This window comes from Odocoileus virginianus, chromosome 12 (genome assembly GCF_023699985.2).
Source record: "Odocoileus virginianus isolate 20LAN1187 ecotype Illinois chromosome 12, Ovbor_1.2, whole genome shotgun sequence".
NCBI lineage: Eukaryota > Metazoa > Chordata > Mammalia > Artiodactyla > Cervidae > Odocoileus > Odocoileus virginianus.
The window spans coordinates 52976078-52992552 of record NC_069685.1 but is presented as its reverse complement, the minus strand read 5'-3'; the positions used below and the strand labels follow the sequence as shown (position 1 = coordinate 52992552).

Here is a 16475-nt window from a genome sequence, read left to right as displayed (position 1 = left end):
AATTAAACCTGAAATCCAGGCTGTTCCTCAAATATAAATTAAGACTCCTTTAATTATATTTTTTGTTGTGGTATTTTTTTCTTCTTCCCTCCTTTTCTTCATTTCTTTATTACTTTCTTAAATTTGTGCTGGTACTTAAATACTTAAAATTTTTAAGAGGGTAAAGTGAAAGGGAAGTGAAAGTTGCTCAGTTGTGTCTGACTCTTTGCAACCCATGGAATTCTCCAGCTCAGAATACTGAAGTGGGTAGCCTTTCCCTTCTCCAGGGGATCTTCCCAACCCAGGGATCGAACCCAGGTCTCCCACATTGCAGGTGGATTCTTTACCAGCTGAGCCATAAGGGAAGCCCTTATGTTAAATATTCTTACCCAAAAAGAAAAAAAAAGCTACAAAACTATAGTTATAATAAAGAGGGTGGGAGGAAACTTTGGGAGGAGACAGATGTTTATGACTGGTGGTGATGATTTCATGGGTATGTACTTATCCTCAAACTCACTGATTTGTGTACATTAAATATATACCACATTTCACATGTCAATCACATCTCAAAAAAGTGGTTAAAAAAATAAGTGTATGTCTTGTTTCTGGCAGGTACCATAAGAGCCAAGCCATCTATCTGGAGTCAAAAGACAACCAGAAACTGAGCTGTGTGATCAGCTCTGTCGGAGCCAACGAAGTAAGGACTGAACTCCCTCACCCTTTAGGAATGCAAAATGGGACAAACCTGCAGTGCAAGCACCACCAAGAGAGTACAGTGGAATCACTCTATTGTATGTGGGTTAGATTTGAAAGGTAGCACTTTCAGGCAGAAAATGCACATATTGCTCTTGAAAAATCTCTTACTTTGTATGACTACAGTATATGCGGGTTTGTATATTCCTTGTGATTGTGAACTTCCCACAGAGTAGTTGAGTTGGGCACCACTGAGATAGACTGCAGGAAGGAACACAAGGCAAGTCGATTTGCTCTCTACACGTTCAAATCATGCCACTTTTTAAGGAAACAATCCACTGAGGATGGGACTTGCCTGTGGAGCCAGCTCGTCTTTGTTGTTCTCTCTCTCTCTCTCTCTCTCATGGGTACTCAGATTTGTTTCTCGCTTTGAGGATCTAACAAGACACCTGGCACACAGTAGGTGCTCAGTAAATGGGTGGTGGTCTAATCTGACCCACACACCACTCATCGCCTGCTGTCTCTGTAATCCTGCATGTCCTGTTGTGCTTCTGAGCAAGAAGATGCTAGGCTCATATCTTCAGGGACTGGTCTCCTCCAGTTACTCTTGTAGGATGGGGGCTGGTTGAAAGTCAGCTCAGAGGATCATACTCTAGGACGATGGGACTGGCCTGTGAGTTCTCCTGCTGGCCCTTCATTAGCAGGGTGTCAGCAGTGTGTAACTGGGTATTGTTAGTAGTCAAAAAACAGTTTAAAACTTTAATAGCTGGTTTGGCTTGATCTTTTATCAGTCCACAAATGTCTGCAAAGAAATTGATTTTTATGTGTCTACCCTCCAACTTATTCGTGCCAGTGCACAGTAAATCTAATGAAGCTGGATTATGAAATAACTTAAGCCTATTCTATTTTCCCAGCCTCCTGAATTGAAAATGCCCTCCAATGTGACTAGTTTGCAGAATGATTGTTTACTTAGTAGTTACGGAGAGCCTACCAGATAAATGAATGTCATTTTTTTGTAGGCTTGGGATCTGTGTGTCATCCCGAGCCAAGTCAGTACAGGGCATCTCAGAAGCCTGCTGTTCCCTGGTAGTAAGCTTTGTGATTTCACAGCCGAGCACATGTGCCTGGCCCTATGGGCCACTGTATAAAGGCACATGTGACTTCCTGGTACCTGAACCTAACTTCAGAACCTGTGCTGTGACACCTCAGGACTTTTCAGGAAAATAGAAAAGCAAGTTAGGTTTTTGCTTTTTCTTTTGAAGATTGTCACCCTTTGACAGAGTATCAGCGAGGTCTGACAAGGGAACAGTGAGACTAAGACATGTCTCCTGGAGGGGAGAAGCCTCAGTGCATCGGAGCCTTGCAACTCTGGCAATGGGGAAACTTCTCAATTCTTGGAAATATTTCAGCTCATTTTTTTAGGTCAAATCCTAAGCGATACTGAAGCTACTTGGCCGCTGCATAACTTGACCATGGGCAGATTCGGTGCGTGGGTTGTGGGTCTGAGCATGTTGGTGACTGCCTGCTAGCTCAGCCCTCCTTGGAGTCAGTTTTCAGTTTAAAATGGTTCTACAAGGTCCTTTAGAAGCTTGGCTTCATGTGAGGTCTTTATGTTTAAACCAGTGTACCTGACTAAAGTCTTTGTGTTGTTAAATAATCATAGTAAGGAAATTGAGATGAAACTGAAAATAGTCTGTGTGTTGTACCCCCTCAACCCCCATCCCCTGGTGGATCAGATGGTAAAGAATCTATCTGCAATGCAGGAGACCTGGATTCGATCCCTGGGTCAGGAAGATCCTGTGGAGAAGGGAATGGCTACCCACTCTAGTATTCTTGCCTGGAAAATTCAATGGACTGAGGAGCCTGGCCGGCTATAGTCTGTAGGGTTGCAAGGAGTCGGACGTGACTGAGCAACTTTTTTGAATAAGTTTTTTTAAAACCTGAAAAATGAATGAGGGAAAGAGGAGAGAGATCTGTGAACTTGCACTTGCATATATGGTGAGATGCAGATCTTTAAAAGACTTACATTACACTTTTATCTCCATCTGATTGCATGTTAGGTACATGGTTGAGAGAACAGGTGAGAACAAGAGTCAGGCGCTGTGGTTTAGTGAGGAAGAGCAAAGGGCCTTGATGTTGTGTGCCAAGGTTTCCATCAGACAAGTGGACTCGGCCTTGCTCTTCTGTAACGCAGGGATGATGCCAGTACTTATTTCTGAGGGTTTTTCTGAGAATGAAGGAGCTCAGGTTGGTCATCACAGTGCCTGGCCCCCAGGAATTCCTCCCTCAGGTGGGGTGGGTGATGGAGGGGTAGCCTTCCTTCCCCTCCCTGGCTGCAGGATGCTGTGTACTGAGTGCCCCTGGCAGCTCTGGCAGGCCGCCTGCTGGAAGAGTTCTTTTTCAGTTCTGTAGAAGAATATACCTGCCCTGTCCAGTGCCAGACGTCTGATCGCATCTGTGGGAGAATGATATTATCAGGAGAGAAGGACTGTCTTAAGCTAATTTTGCCTTCTTAGCATCCTAATTGGACATTCACTCACTTACAGGCATTTTTGTTGTTAAGTTTTCTATCCTTTCTTGTTATGACCATTAGTCGTAATTGCCAGGAAACTAGAGTTCTGGAAGGCTGTAACATGAAAGTCCCTTTGGGCAAGGAAAATATTTTCCTATTTGATTAGGAATTTATTTATCAATATGTGTGTCTTAATATTGCTAATGCTGTAATCAAACCAAACCAGAAAGAGTCCTTAAGATGGAGGCAGAAATGAAAAAGAAACTCAGGATCACTGTGCTTTCTGTTTTTGTACTCAAAGTTGTAAAAGAGATGACTGGAAGAAATGAGTTCAAGGGCGGATGCCTGCTGTCTGCAGTGGAGGCCAGAGGTCAAGGAGGTGCCTGTGAAGGCCTCTTGGGTTGACAGGAAGAGGTTGCCAGCTCTGTGCTGGCACCTAGTTCATGCAGACATCCCTGTGCTCTGAAACATGTGTCCCTCAGTACTGGCCTCTCATCTTGTTTCTTTTCCTTCTCCCCATACAGATCTGGGTGAGGAAGACAAGCGACAGCACCAAGATGAGGATTTACTTGGGCCAGCTTCAGCGTGGGCTCTTTGTGATCCGCCGGAGGTCAGCGGCTTGATGTTCTCCAGTATTCTTCTTCCCTCGACCCCTTTTCTGGAATGGTTTTTGGTTTTGTTTTGTTTTCTTAATAGAAAATTTTTAACTTGGGAATGGCTCCTTGGCCTTGGCAGATGGAGAACACTATAGTGGATTCTGCAAGGCATTCTGGTGGCCAGCCCCATCCCGCCTTGCATCATTCTTTCCCTGCGTCGACTTCTTCCAGTCGTCCGTCACCCTGAGACTGCTGTACTCTCCGGAGCATTGGGAGTTGGCTTTACCAATTTTCTTTTTTTTTGCTTATGCTTTGTCTTTATTTCCTCTCTTTTAATGCCGCCTCTGATTTGAAGGGACAGTTCTCTCTATTATCTATAGGTCTGTCTTCCATGGAGAGGAGCAGGAAGGGGTACCCTCTGCAATGCGTTTTCACCTTTTGAATCCAATCAGTGGATCATGTAGGTCCCTTCCTTGTCAAGCGCAGTTCGCTGCTTCCCCAGAAGCTTGGGGCAGAGGTCTTAGCAGAAGGAGAGTCATTCTCCGGACTCAGCCTTCTCAGAGAAACGAATGTCTTGTGTTATGTCTGTGTGTGCCATCCGTTCCGCTGTCTGAAAGACAGGAAAATTCGCGTGGGAGACAACGTGCACTGCAGTAAACGGGGCCGGGGCAGGGAGAGTGTTTCATATTCATAAAGTGCTGAAGGTACCATATTTCAAATGTTGTTTTAAGTCAAGTGGTTTATTCACACAGATTTATTCTAGCTCAGTCTGGAACACGAAGTGATCATTTCAGAAATTTTAGTGTGTAGTTCACTGCTGTCTCCTGCTCCCAAGTAGATGAGGTGGTCCCTGCTGCCAGCTGATGATTGGGTTGTCTGTGGCTGGTGGGGAGGTGAGATAGATGGTGGAGTCATCAGTGATCTGTACACTCTAACTCGGATCACACTCTTGTTGCTGATGCCAGTGTTTCACCTTGGCCATTCCAAACCCATGAAATCTTGTCAGCTCCCAGGAGCTCTGGCCCAGGTTGGAGACGAAGAAGGCTGTGACTGCCATTAAACCTACACTCTCCCTAAATGAATCCTGATGAAACAGCCTGCCCTGCTCATGTTCCTTCACTCTCCAAATTGGACAGGTGACTTACTGGCTGATTGTTTGCTTTAATATTCTTGTTGCCATCTTAAGATGTTAAAGTATTTGGGTCAAGTGTTAGCCTCTCTGAGCAATCAGTAGACATGATGCATCCTAGGAAACCTTTGTAAGCAATTCCCTTGGTCTCAAGTGATTGTCTTCGTGTTATCTCTTGATACACATGTCCCAAAGTAGGTTGTGGAGCTGTGAGGACAAGTAGGTTACCTTTTCCAGAGTCCTGGCTTCAACAGAGACCAATCCTTAGTGACCCAGAGTAAAGGCTTGTACAGGTACATTTGAGTTTTAATTTATAATCCAGTTTTTCTCTCATTTTCTTCCGGTGTTCGAGTCTCATTTAGAAAACATGATAAATGACGTCATTTATCAGAAGTTGCCTGGGCGTTCTGAGTTTCCTTACTGCCTTCCAGCCTCCCACGGTGGTTTTTACAATAGTGAGCCAGATCTGCGCTAAACAGGGCCTTCACCTTTTATTTTTCCTTGGCAACCTTTGCTGTAAGGGCGGCCCTCTCTTGGCTGAATTTTCGCTGTGGTGTGTGTCACCTCCCATAATATCAGGGAGCTCTTTGTTATCCCCTTGCACACTGTCCTGGAAATTTATTTAGATGTATTTTGTGTGTGTTGCCATCAAACATGGTTTAAAAGTTGTTGTTTTTTTTTTTTTTAATGATTGTCTTGTCTTCCTACCACTGCTCTAGAGTTTCTTTAGGGGAGTGGTGGTGGTAAGAATTGTATTGATAACAATTTTTCAGCATTGGAGCAGCAGCAGCAGCTCACCTTGTTTGGCCTTGCCTGGTGGTTCCTTTGTGCTTTCATGAAAAGATTAGTGATTTGAAGACCAGACACTTTATCCTTTTCTCTTCTGTAAATTGGAGGATGTTTGAGGCCATGCTTTAGCATGGACTCCACCACACCACTACCTTCTCCTCAGTGTTCCCACAATCCTTAACATATGATGTAGTGAGAATGGGGGAAACCATGTGGTCCACTTGGGACATGGCACAGTAAATTATGTTCCTGATCCTGGCAGATTTGCTTTTTATTGAGTCACTCCAGAGATGAAGAGTCAGCAGTTCTGCCCCTCAGATAGACCCCTATGATTGGTGACCAGGAAGGGAAGACCCCCCCTTGCTAGGAGACAGAGGTGCTTTTATGATGGGCAAAGTCAAACAAGACAAGGAAAAAACAGATTCTGAGCTTCCTAGAATAAGAGGGGCCTGGCTTTTAGCCCAGGTGGTTATTCTTCTTCCAAAAGGCCTTTATCTCATCAGGGCACCAGATAAATTCCCAGATTCAAACTATTTCCTGAAAGTGGTACTTGGATAAAGTTTGGTCCAGACAATTCCAATCAATAACCTATATATATGTTAATCTGATCAAGAACCTGTGTGTGTGTTACTGTGTTCAAGAAGCTGTATGTGTGTGATCCTGATCAAGAACCTGTACACGTGTTTTGTTCGAGGCATCAGCCTCAAGTGTTACCTGCAGTGTTTGCTGCAGGGGTATCCTAATATTTATTTTACCTCCACCTAGGAGTTGTGTGTCTCCCTCACCTCCCTCTCTAAGCCAGTGTCCTCTTGAACAGTTTCCAGATTTCTGTAGCCATACCAAAGCCAGGATATTTTCCTTGATTTGGATACCAGTATTTATAGAAGTCTAACTACCTAACTTTAAGTTTTTTTTTTAAAGAAATTCTAACTGGGGCCAGTAGAAGATCCCAGAAGCAGATCTGCAAATCAAGCTACTTGTATTGGTGTGTGAGACCCTGTGTTTAAGATTGGGTGACTTTTCTAAGAGAAATATGGGGGGTGGGATGGAATGGGTTTGGTTGTAATGTTTTTTTTTTTAACCTAACTTGACTGGGTGGGGAGTGGGGAGGGGGATTCTATTTTTTACAATATTTTGTTTTTTATTTTCTATTAACATTTCCTCTTACCCTTGAATTTTTACTAAAATTCCTCCTGATAAAAAAACCTTGTTTCTAATCTGAGAATTTGAAATCTCGGTACTTAATGTTACACCATTTTTTTCCAAAGAGTTTAAACCACTTTAATACCAGAACATGGCAAAAAATAATAACTTACAGCCATTTCAAGCAGTTGGTGGGCTTTTTTTTAATACAATAACATCATTAACTGGTACATTAAATGTTCTGAGAGGTGAATGTAACAAGTAGAGGGTTTTATTTTTTTTCTTTAAATGACAATAAACTTTCAAAGAGAAAACCAGCACGTAATCTGTGTGACATCCATTGATTGCCTAAATGATTAAAATTTATTTTAGGTTTTCCCTTCAGTGGTCATGGGGGAAGGAAGTTGGAGAAGAGGGAGGGACCTCCTAGACATTAGCTTGCTGAAGGGTTAAATATGCGTGATGTCCAAGATGAACTCCCAGGTCTGTAAAGAGCTAGTCTACAGTTGTCAACCCTTAAGTGTAGCCAGCTAAGCTGTCTTCTGGTCGGAAAGGATAGAAGAACCTGATTAAAAATGGAGTAAATACAGTTGACCTAAGGTAGGAAAGGCCTTAAGGTAAACTGGTCTGATGAGGAGGATGCTGATCATTGAGAACTCGAGAGCAGTACTTGCCAGTCTCACCAAAAAAGGTGGTGTTTCTACAGCTCCCTGGTGGTGGAGGGGCGGTAACGTGGTGAGGCCGCTTTCTGCCCCTGGGGGCCCGTGCGCTCTCAGCCCAGTTGTGCCTGTAACACCCATTGGGAAGGGCCGCTCCACACTTGGGATAATGGAGAAGGGCAGTCACAATCTGAATAATTTTTTATTGTTACCGTAACATTCGTAGAACTCATTGGAAATGACCCCGATGCTGGGAAAGACTGAAGGCTCAAGGAGAAGAGGGCAGCAGAGGAAGAGATGGTTGGATGGCATCACCGACTCAGTGGACATGAACTGGAGCAAACTCCAAGTGATAGTGGAGCAGAGAGACCTGACGTGCTGCAGTCCATGGGGACGCAGAGTCAGACATGACCACCGCAACAGTCATATAGAAAAGTGCATGAATCTTAATTGTAGAAGTTGTTTTCTCAGTGTCAGCACGTACATGGAACCAGCGTCTAGACCAAGAGACAGCGTCCGTGAGCTCTGCGGACTTTCAGTTCTCTCTGCTTGCCCCGGTAACTGCTAGCCCGACAAGTTTCCTCTGTTGTAATCACCTTAGCCTCCAAGCTCTTCAGGTGTATGGGTCCTTCCTTAGTTGTAGAAGAGCCGAGTTTCTGGTGTGGGCCAGGGGCTGCGGGCCAGGGATGTGAGCTGGCAGCAGAGAGTGTGGTTCAGACTCAGGCCCAGCAGCTCACTCTCCTGTTCGTTACCAAGGCCAGTGTGGCCTGCCCTTGATGTTAGTATCTGCCTTTTCCCTGAGCACTCTATGTGTCAGGCTCTAGACTAAACCCTCCGTAGGAGGTGTTTTCTCACTTAATCGTGGCAGTAATCTGTTGAAGAGTACTAATACAAAATCAATCCAAGGCTTACTTTGAAACCCAGAGATCAGCACCATGCCTGGTAAGTGCTCCGTGAATGGTAGCTGTCGAGCAGTGTTAGTGTAAAATGATGGGTAGAGTGAGGCAGACTGGTCAGTAAGCATGGCTCCGGCTCCCAGCGCTGTGCCCTTCACCTGCATCCTCTTGTTGAAGCCTTGTAACAGTCTTGGAGGGAGCACATCGTTGTTATCAACCAGTTTACGGAGGAGGAAGCAGGTTCCATTAGTCACCGGAAATGGTTCGGTAACTTCTCCAAGGTCCCATACTGAGAGGCTAAGTCCAGATCTTTTGGATTCTAAGCCAGCTTTCCTACCTACTACCTTTTGCTGTCCTTTCCCAACCTCTTCTGTTAAAATCAGATTTAGCATTCACACCTTTCTCCTTCAGCGCTTCCCTGGCTGTTTGCTTTTATCTGCTCTCACCTCTTGGACACACATCCAGAGCAAATTTTAGAGGTGAAAACACTTACTTGGTCAGACCCTTCCCCTTGCCAGATGACTCTGGCATTCTCCCTTGGTAGGAGAGCAGAGAGAGCCAAGCTCCAGGCCAGGAGGTTGCCTGCCTTTCAAAAGGCATGAGTGCTCCAGTTCTGCAAAAGAAGGAACCGTTGAGAACACAAAGAGTCTTCCATTTGGATGGAGCTGACCTGATCTCATGAGCAGTGAGAGCAAGGCTTCAGAGGGAAACATGGATCTGTTATTCCAACCCACTTTCTTCCTGCCTTTCCTGTGTATAAAGTGAGGGAGGAGGGTTAGGAGCCATCGACCTGGTTCTAAAATGTGGGCAGCGAGCTAAACATCTGACACGGTGCTGCGCTCTGCACATCGCATCCTGTGGGATCACCAGCTGGAAGAGCTACCCGGTTCCTCATCACTTGCTGCAAGCTCAGCACCCACCGGCAACCTGGGCAGAAGCAGGAACCAAACCAATTTCTGGTCTCATGAGTGTCAGAGACTCCCCAAGCCCCATCTTTGGGTAAGCACTTTCCCAGCAAGGCGCATTGGGACTTCCTTGGCAGTCCAGTGGTTAAGACATTACACTTCATTTCAAGGGGTATGGGTTTGATCCCTGGTCAGGGAACTAAGATTCTGTGAGCTGCACGGCTTGGCCAAAAAAAAAAGCACTGGATGGAATGAACTAAAAATACGACACCACCAGCTCACCCTTGTTGGACATAATAGCATGACCAGAAATACATTAGCTATAGCAACTTTCTTAGTGCTATCTGGAATTGATATTTTTGTGAATAGGTGTGATTATTAAGACAAAGAGATACATGTGTTTAGGAGACTCCCCAGGGGAGTGAGGTAGATAAGACACAGCATAGGTAGCTGGGTGCTTAATCCCTTTAACCCATTTTCTCTAATCTGTGTCTGCTAAATTCCCTGAAAGACGGAGATCTATAAAATGGCAGGATTCACTTGACAGATTGGGAAAAACCAGTAATCAAAATGGTAAAGCTTCTCTCCCCTGTTTCCCAGGAGCTGGAGACTCCGCAGTCTGGGTTCTGGTTTTCTGTTGGCCGATGCCCAGACCTGTTGGCATCAGTGCTCCCTTGGCCAGTGGTGTGGATGGGCCGGGGTAAAAGCAGGGTGTATTCCAGAGCCAGCCAGGAGAGAACAAGCAGGTGCTAGGGGTGCGGGGGGGGGGGGGGGGGGGGGGGGGTGCAGCCCTCGGAATCCAGGCAAGGTCTTGCTGACAGTCGAGAATCACTTATTTCACCATCAGGTGTTTACAGAGATGCAGCGTGGCAGAGCAAAGCCTTAGAAATCAGCCTTTGAATCCGGCTTTGCTGCTTAACTAGCCGTGTGACCTTGGGCAACGTAATCCCTCTGAACCTCAGTTCCCTCATCTGTTAAATAATAATATCCACCTTGGAGGGTGATTTTGAGGATTCTAATAATACTAACACATCTACTGCTTATTGTGTGCTAGGCATTTTACATATATTAACTAATTGAATCCTTATAATCCTATGAGGTAGGTAGTCTTATAATCCTTATTATGTAGTTGAGGAAATGGAGGATCAGCTTAGGTAACTTGCCCAGGGTCACACTGCTTGTATATAGTGAATAAGCCGGGATGCCAAGGCCAGGTGGTCTCTCCTGAGTCCCTGCCCTTGTCCACAGTGCTGTACCATGGTAAGGTGTCCATAACACAGGGCTGGACAGGGAGTGCCCAGAAGTGGAGTCTGTCCCTTCTATTGTCATCCTGTGGCCATCTGTCTGCTGTCCTTAAGTGTCAGTCTAAGAGCCGAATCCTAAGAGACCAGAGTGACTCCTGGGAAGCTGGTTCGTTGAGTGTCAATAGATGATGAAGATAAAGATGTTGGCTTAGGAAATCATGCTACAAATCAGCTACAAATGGCCTGTGATACCCACTCTGTTGGGTTGAGAAGAACTTTGTGGCCCAGGTTTGGGTGGAGCGGGAAAGAGTAGTCTGGTCATTTACTTTCTCCTGCCATGGGCAAAGGGTGCCTGTTATTTGCCATCCCTGAGTTAGACCCCTTTCTTCATCTTGAAGGTGAAAGCGTCTGAGGCCCAGGGATGATAACAGTTTGCCTGAGAGTCGCATGGCTAGCTCTGGGCAGTGCGTGGCTAGAATATGATTGGGACAGTCATTTGAATACGTACTCGTGTCAGACTCTGTGCTGGGAAGCCTGGTGGAGAGTCCACTTTATGACCTGGCTAATTTGTTGCCTCAATGGATTCATTTTCGCCTTTGTGTCTGCAGTAGAGGTGATGGGGGTCCTGGATTTGTCATCCTGGTTCGGCCGCTCATTGACCTTGGGACATTTGCATAACATCTGTGTGCTTCAGTGTTAAGCACTCACCCTAGTGTGCCTGAGAATTTTCTGGGTTTTGCACTGAAAATCTTACATCCCAGGAACCCCCTCAGATCCTGGCAAACCAGGACAGCTGGTCATTCTTAAGTTTCCTCCTCTGTGAAATGGTGGTGAGAATTGCCCCTTTTCCATGGAGTTATTTTGAGGATTATATGATTTATTTGGGGTAAAGCACTTAGAAGTAGTAAGTGCTTGTTTAGGATGTAGTAAGACCTCAGTACCTGTTGGTTGTTTCTTGTTCTTATTATTATGGGAGCTGATGTGTCTCTGCCACAGAATGGTTTCCTGGAGAGCCTCACTCTCATCCCAGACAAGATCAGGAACCTACCCATGGTCATCTGGTCACCTGTAGCCAATTGCTTGGGATGTTTTTTCTTCTTGAAACAGTCCATAATCAGAGACTGTGATAGTCTTTACATTCAATTCACATGATATTTATGCCACATCTATTTTACGTTATATAGTAGACAAGGCTCTTTTTGAGGATTTAGAGGTAAAAGCATGGTTCCATGGTTGTCAGTAATTCTGGTTCAGTGTAATAGGTGTGGAGGAAGTGGGACTGGAATGTGGGTGATTGAGAAAATAATAGCAGCTGACATTTATTGAGCAGATGGTTTAGCCTTTGTGTACATTATCATTTATTATTTATTGTAACCCTATGAGGTTGTGACTACAGATCTACATTTCACAGATTGGAAAGCTAAGGTTTCTAGAGGTGAAGAAACTTGTCTCAAGTTCAACCAAACTCAATTCCAAAGCAGGTCTTGCTGACCCAGAGTCCGTATTCTTATTAACCATGGAACACTTTATAATTTCTCCTGAAAGAAAATAAAATTTGAGCTTGGCCTGAAAGCTCGGCCAGCCTTGAGCACTGTCTGTGGCGTGGAATGGGAAATCACATGTAGGAAACAGCTGGAGTGAAAGCACAGAGGTGGGAGAGTGGGGGGCATGTTGAAAAAGTCAAAGAAATGTGTGTTCAGCCATCAGCCTGCATGAATGTGCTTTGAACTTAAAAGCCAGTTTGCTCCCCAGCCCTGTGTCTTTTTGTCCTTCTGTACCTTCTGGGACTCACCTTCTGTTTTTCCCCGCCTCCCTCCTTTTCTCTCTCTCCCCAGCCCACCATGTCCCCCGCCCTCCTCCCCTTTTATATTGCCAGTGCAGTGACTCGTGGCAGTCCTGCAGTGACGCTTTCCAATTTCACACTTACATGCTCCTGAAAGTATTCGTAAACTAACTCGTATGTAAAACCAATAAAGGGCAACAGCACACATCCCTGTTAGACAGTAATTCTGTTTGACTCCCTTTTCTTCTGCTTTGATCCCTCGTCTTCCCACAAGCATGGTGCACCGCCCTTACCAGAAGTGGGAGCTTTCAGAACTCCAAGTGTGGGAGAACCCTATAATCATACAAGGACTGGGAAGGAATAAGGGCTTGTGTTAATTGAGCACTTACTCTGTGCCCAGGTGAGCGCTAAGAACTTTTCCATACATCATCTTATCTAATGCACTCAACAAGCATGAGAGGTGTGTCTTAATGATTCTAGGGAATCATTTCCAGAAGGGAGCTTCCCTGGTGGCTTACTGGTAAAGAATCTGCCTACAGTGCAGGAGACTCAGGTTTGATCCCCTAGAGAAGGAAATGGCAATCCAGTCCAGAATTTTTTTTTTTTTAATTAGTTTATTTTTGGTTGTGCTGGGTCTTCGTTGCTGCATGGGCTTTCTCTAGTTGCGGTGAGCAGGGCTAATCTCTAGTTAGGGTGCAGAGGCTTCTCACTGCGGTGGCTTCTCTTGTTGTGGAGCACAGGTTCTAGGCATGCACAAGCTTCAGTAGTTGCAGCATGTGGGCTCAGCAGTTGTGGCTCCTGGACTCTAGAGCCCAGGCTCAATGGTTGTGGCACCTCGGCTTAGTTGCTCTGCGGCATGTGGAATCTTCCCGGATCAGGGATCAAACCCTTGTCTCCTGCATTAGCAGGTGGATTCTTTACCACTGAGTCACCAAAGAAGCCCCCATCCCAGGATTCTTGCCTGGGAAATCCCATGGACAGAGGAGTCTGGCAGGCTACAGTCCATGGGGCTGCAAAAGAGTCGGACACAACTTAGCAACTAAACAACAGCAACCGTTTCCCAGACGAGGAAATGGAGGCTCAGAGGAGTGAAAATGTGTTCACCTCTGCACCCCCTTAATATGTTTCCGTTCCCTTTAGCTTCCCCTGTCCCTTACAGGCTGCCAAAGTCCAGAAGATGCTTAAATAGGATTGGAGTCAACCCCTTCCATTTTCATACCTGGTTAGCCACCTCAGACTGTGGTGTTGGAGAAGACTCTTGAGAGTCCCTTGGACTGCAAGGAAATCCAACCAGTCCATCCTAAAGGAGATCAGTCCTGGGTGTTCAATGGAAGGACTGATGTTGAAGCTGAAACTCCCAACACTTTGGCCACCTGATGCGAAGAGCTGACTCATTTGAAAAACCCTGATGCTGGGAAAGATTGAAGGCGGGAGGAGAAGGGGACAACAGAGGATGAGATGGTTGGATGGCATCACCAGCTCAATGGACAAGGGTTTGGGTGGACTCTGCCAGTTGGGGATGGACAGGGAGGCCTGGCGTGCTGCAGTCCATGGGGTCGCAAAGAGACACGACTGAGCGACTGAACTGAACTGAACTGAAGCCACCTCAGAAGTTCACTGTGAGGATTAAATGAGGTCATGGAAAGCAGGCAGCCAGAACAATGGCCCTCATACTTGAAACAAGCCTTTAGGTTGCACTTAGCACTTTAGAAAATGTATCCCACATCACTCACCACCCCTGTTAGAGACAGTTGTTATCTTAGTTGTCATCTTTCCTACCTGCTTGTGTCCCATCGTGACTTGAGACTAAACTCACTGCTCCCTTGCCCACAGTAAGCCAACAGACACCACTGGCCACAGGGCTTGAAATTCAAGACCAAGCAGGTGTCCAGGCCTCTCCTCTTCATGTTAATGCCTCTCTAGAGAATAGTTTGAACCACTACCCCTCTGGTTGTGCTGAGAAACGTAATGGACTATGAGCCAGTAAAGAAAGGGCCTGGATCAAGAAACTTTGTTTTTCCTCCAAATTCCCGGGGATGGTATACTGTAGGCACACATTAAATGCTTATTGACAAATGGATAGGTGACTGTTGCCTGATTTCTGATTGCTGTTTATTAATCTCTAAGGTCAAAGTGATGCACATGCAGTTTAGAAAGTCAAAAGATTCTGTGAAGTGGCCACAAAATACAGTAGTCCTCTGTTTTCTCCTTCATTTCCCCTCCCAGAATCAACCACCTCACCTCCTTAAGCTGATTATTTTGGTATTTAACTTCTATGTCTCCTTGTTACTAATGCTGGGCATATCCGTCCTAGGCATTCTCTATTAAATGCCTCCTGTGGAAGCCATGCTGTACTCCCTCAAAATAGATCTTTAATAATTTTGATTAGGTCAGTATTCAGTGTTTACATCCTTATGGCTGTAAATAGTTGCAGCTGAGTCATGTTGTAAACTGTGGTTGCCTTTTCTTTCCTGGACAATATTTCCCCCAGGAGTTAATAATTACCTTGCATTTCCCCCTCACTTTTGTTTTGTTGGTTTTCTATGTACTCTTACAAATTTGACCTCAGACTTCAATGAGTGTCTCAGTTCCTCATAAGACATTGAGATGCACCAGGTATTACATCTGTTCGATCACCCTGAGAAGCTTCCTGCCTGAGGGCCTCTGACCTGCACTCTGAGCTGTTTGGCCTGCAGCCTGGCACACAGCTGTCCCTCTGGAGTTCCCCTCCTCAGCACCATCGTGGAGCTCCCCTATATCTCTCTGTGTTTGGCTCTCCCATTTCTTGTTTCTCTACTTCCTCCCCAATTTGGGTAAAATGCATCTTGCAGTAACTTACCAAGCATGATTCAAAGCACTTCTATTCTTGTACTTTTGTTGATGCTTTGGCTGGTATAACTACATTTTTCATGCCCAGAATTTAGTCCCTTACATTTCCAGAACTGAAAAGGCCTCATAAGTACTTCGCTCTTAATGGTATTTCAGACATTTCTCCCTCCCTGGACATCCATTTCTAAAAATTCTTTGTGCTGCTAATTCATTATTTTCAAGTTCTTCATTTTCAGGTTTTAAAATTCAGTTTTTGTTTCTTTTTTCCCAGTTTACTTTCCACCTTCTAAAATTTGGTTATTTCTTCTCCAGTGTTTCTCCATTTTGGAGGGTTTAATTCTGGCTTGGAGATCGTTTTTCTGTAAGATTTTGAAGGCACTGTTTATTGCTTTCTAGCTTTCAATGTTGTCTTTGAGAAGTCTGAAGCCACTCTGACTGCTGATTTTTTGATCTGACCTTTTTCTCCTGCTAATTCATCACTATATACTTGGTTTATGACATTGTGTACAAGTTTGAGGTGTACGGCATAATTTGATATATGTGTGTGTTATGATTATCAATAAGGCTAGTTAAATATATCCATCACCTCATTAGTTATCAGTTTGTGTGTGTGTGCTAAGAACTTTTAAGATCTACCGTCTTAGTAACTTCCAAGCACACAGTACAGTATTGTTAACTATAGTCACCGTGCTGGCCATTACATCCTCAGACTTTATTTTATAACTGGAAGTTTGTACCACTGAACACCTTCACCCAGTTTCTCCAGCTTCTGTGCCCCGCCTTTGGCAACCACCAGTCTACTCTGTTTCTCTGAGTTCATTTTTTTTTTTTTAGCTTCCACATGTAAGTTATATGCAGCATTTTTATTTTGTTTATTTCACTTAGCATAATGCCCTCAAGGTTCATTGATATTGTTGCACATGATAGGATTTCCTTTTTTGTGTGTGTGCTTGTGTTTTTTTTTTATTTCGGCGAGATCTTAGTTTCCTGACCAGGGATTGAAGCTGGTCCTATAGCAGTGAAAGCCCTGAGTCCTAACCGCTGGATGCCAGAGAATTCCCTCTACCACATTTTCTTTATCCATTCATCTGTCAGTGAACACGGGTTTTTCTCATGTCTTGGCAATTGTGAATAATTCTTTGGTGACAAGTTGGTGCAGATATTTCTTTGAGATGATGATTTCATCTTCTTTGGATATATACCCAAGAGTGGGATGGCTGGATCATCTGGTAGTTCTATTTTTAACTTCTTGAGGAACCTCCGTGGTTTTTCCATAATAGCTGTCCAAATTTACATTCCTACCACCACTGCATAAGTT

The 16475-nt window shown here is 44.8% G+C and overlaps 1 protein-coding gene across 3 annotated transcripts in view; it reads left to right on the top strand.

Moving 5' to 3' along the window:
- Positions 1-16475, top strand: part of SUDS3 (SDS3 homolog, SIN3A corepressor complex component) — a 147493-nt gene that overhangs the window by 28766 nt on the left and 102252 nt on the right. Inside the window, exons 11-13 of one of the 3 annotated variants that reach the window (XM_020877279.2) lie at positions 592-676; positions 3709-3794; positions 6620-7161. In XM_020877279.2, the coding sequence (XP_020732938.1) occupies positions 592-676; positions 3709-3794; positions 6620-6641 (193 nt within the window). In that variant the 3' untranslated portion in view covers positions 6642-7161. Of the gene's footprint in view, positions 1-591; positions 677-3708; positions 5578-6619; positions 7162-16475 lie in introns of those variants that run through there. The other 2 variants (XM_020877280.2, XM_020877281.2) reach the window with 2 other exon arrangements.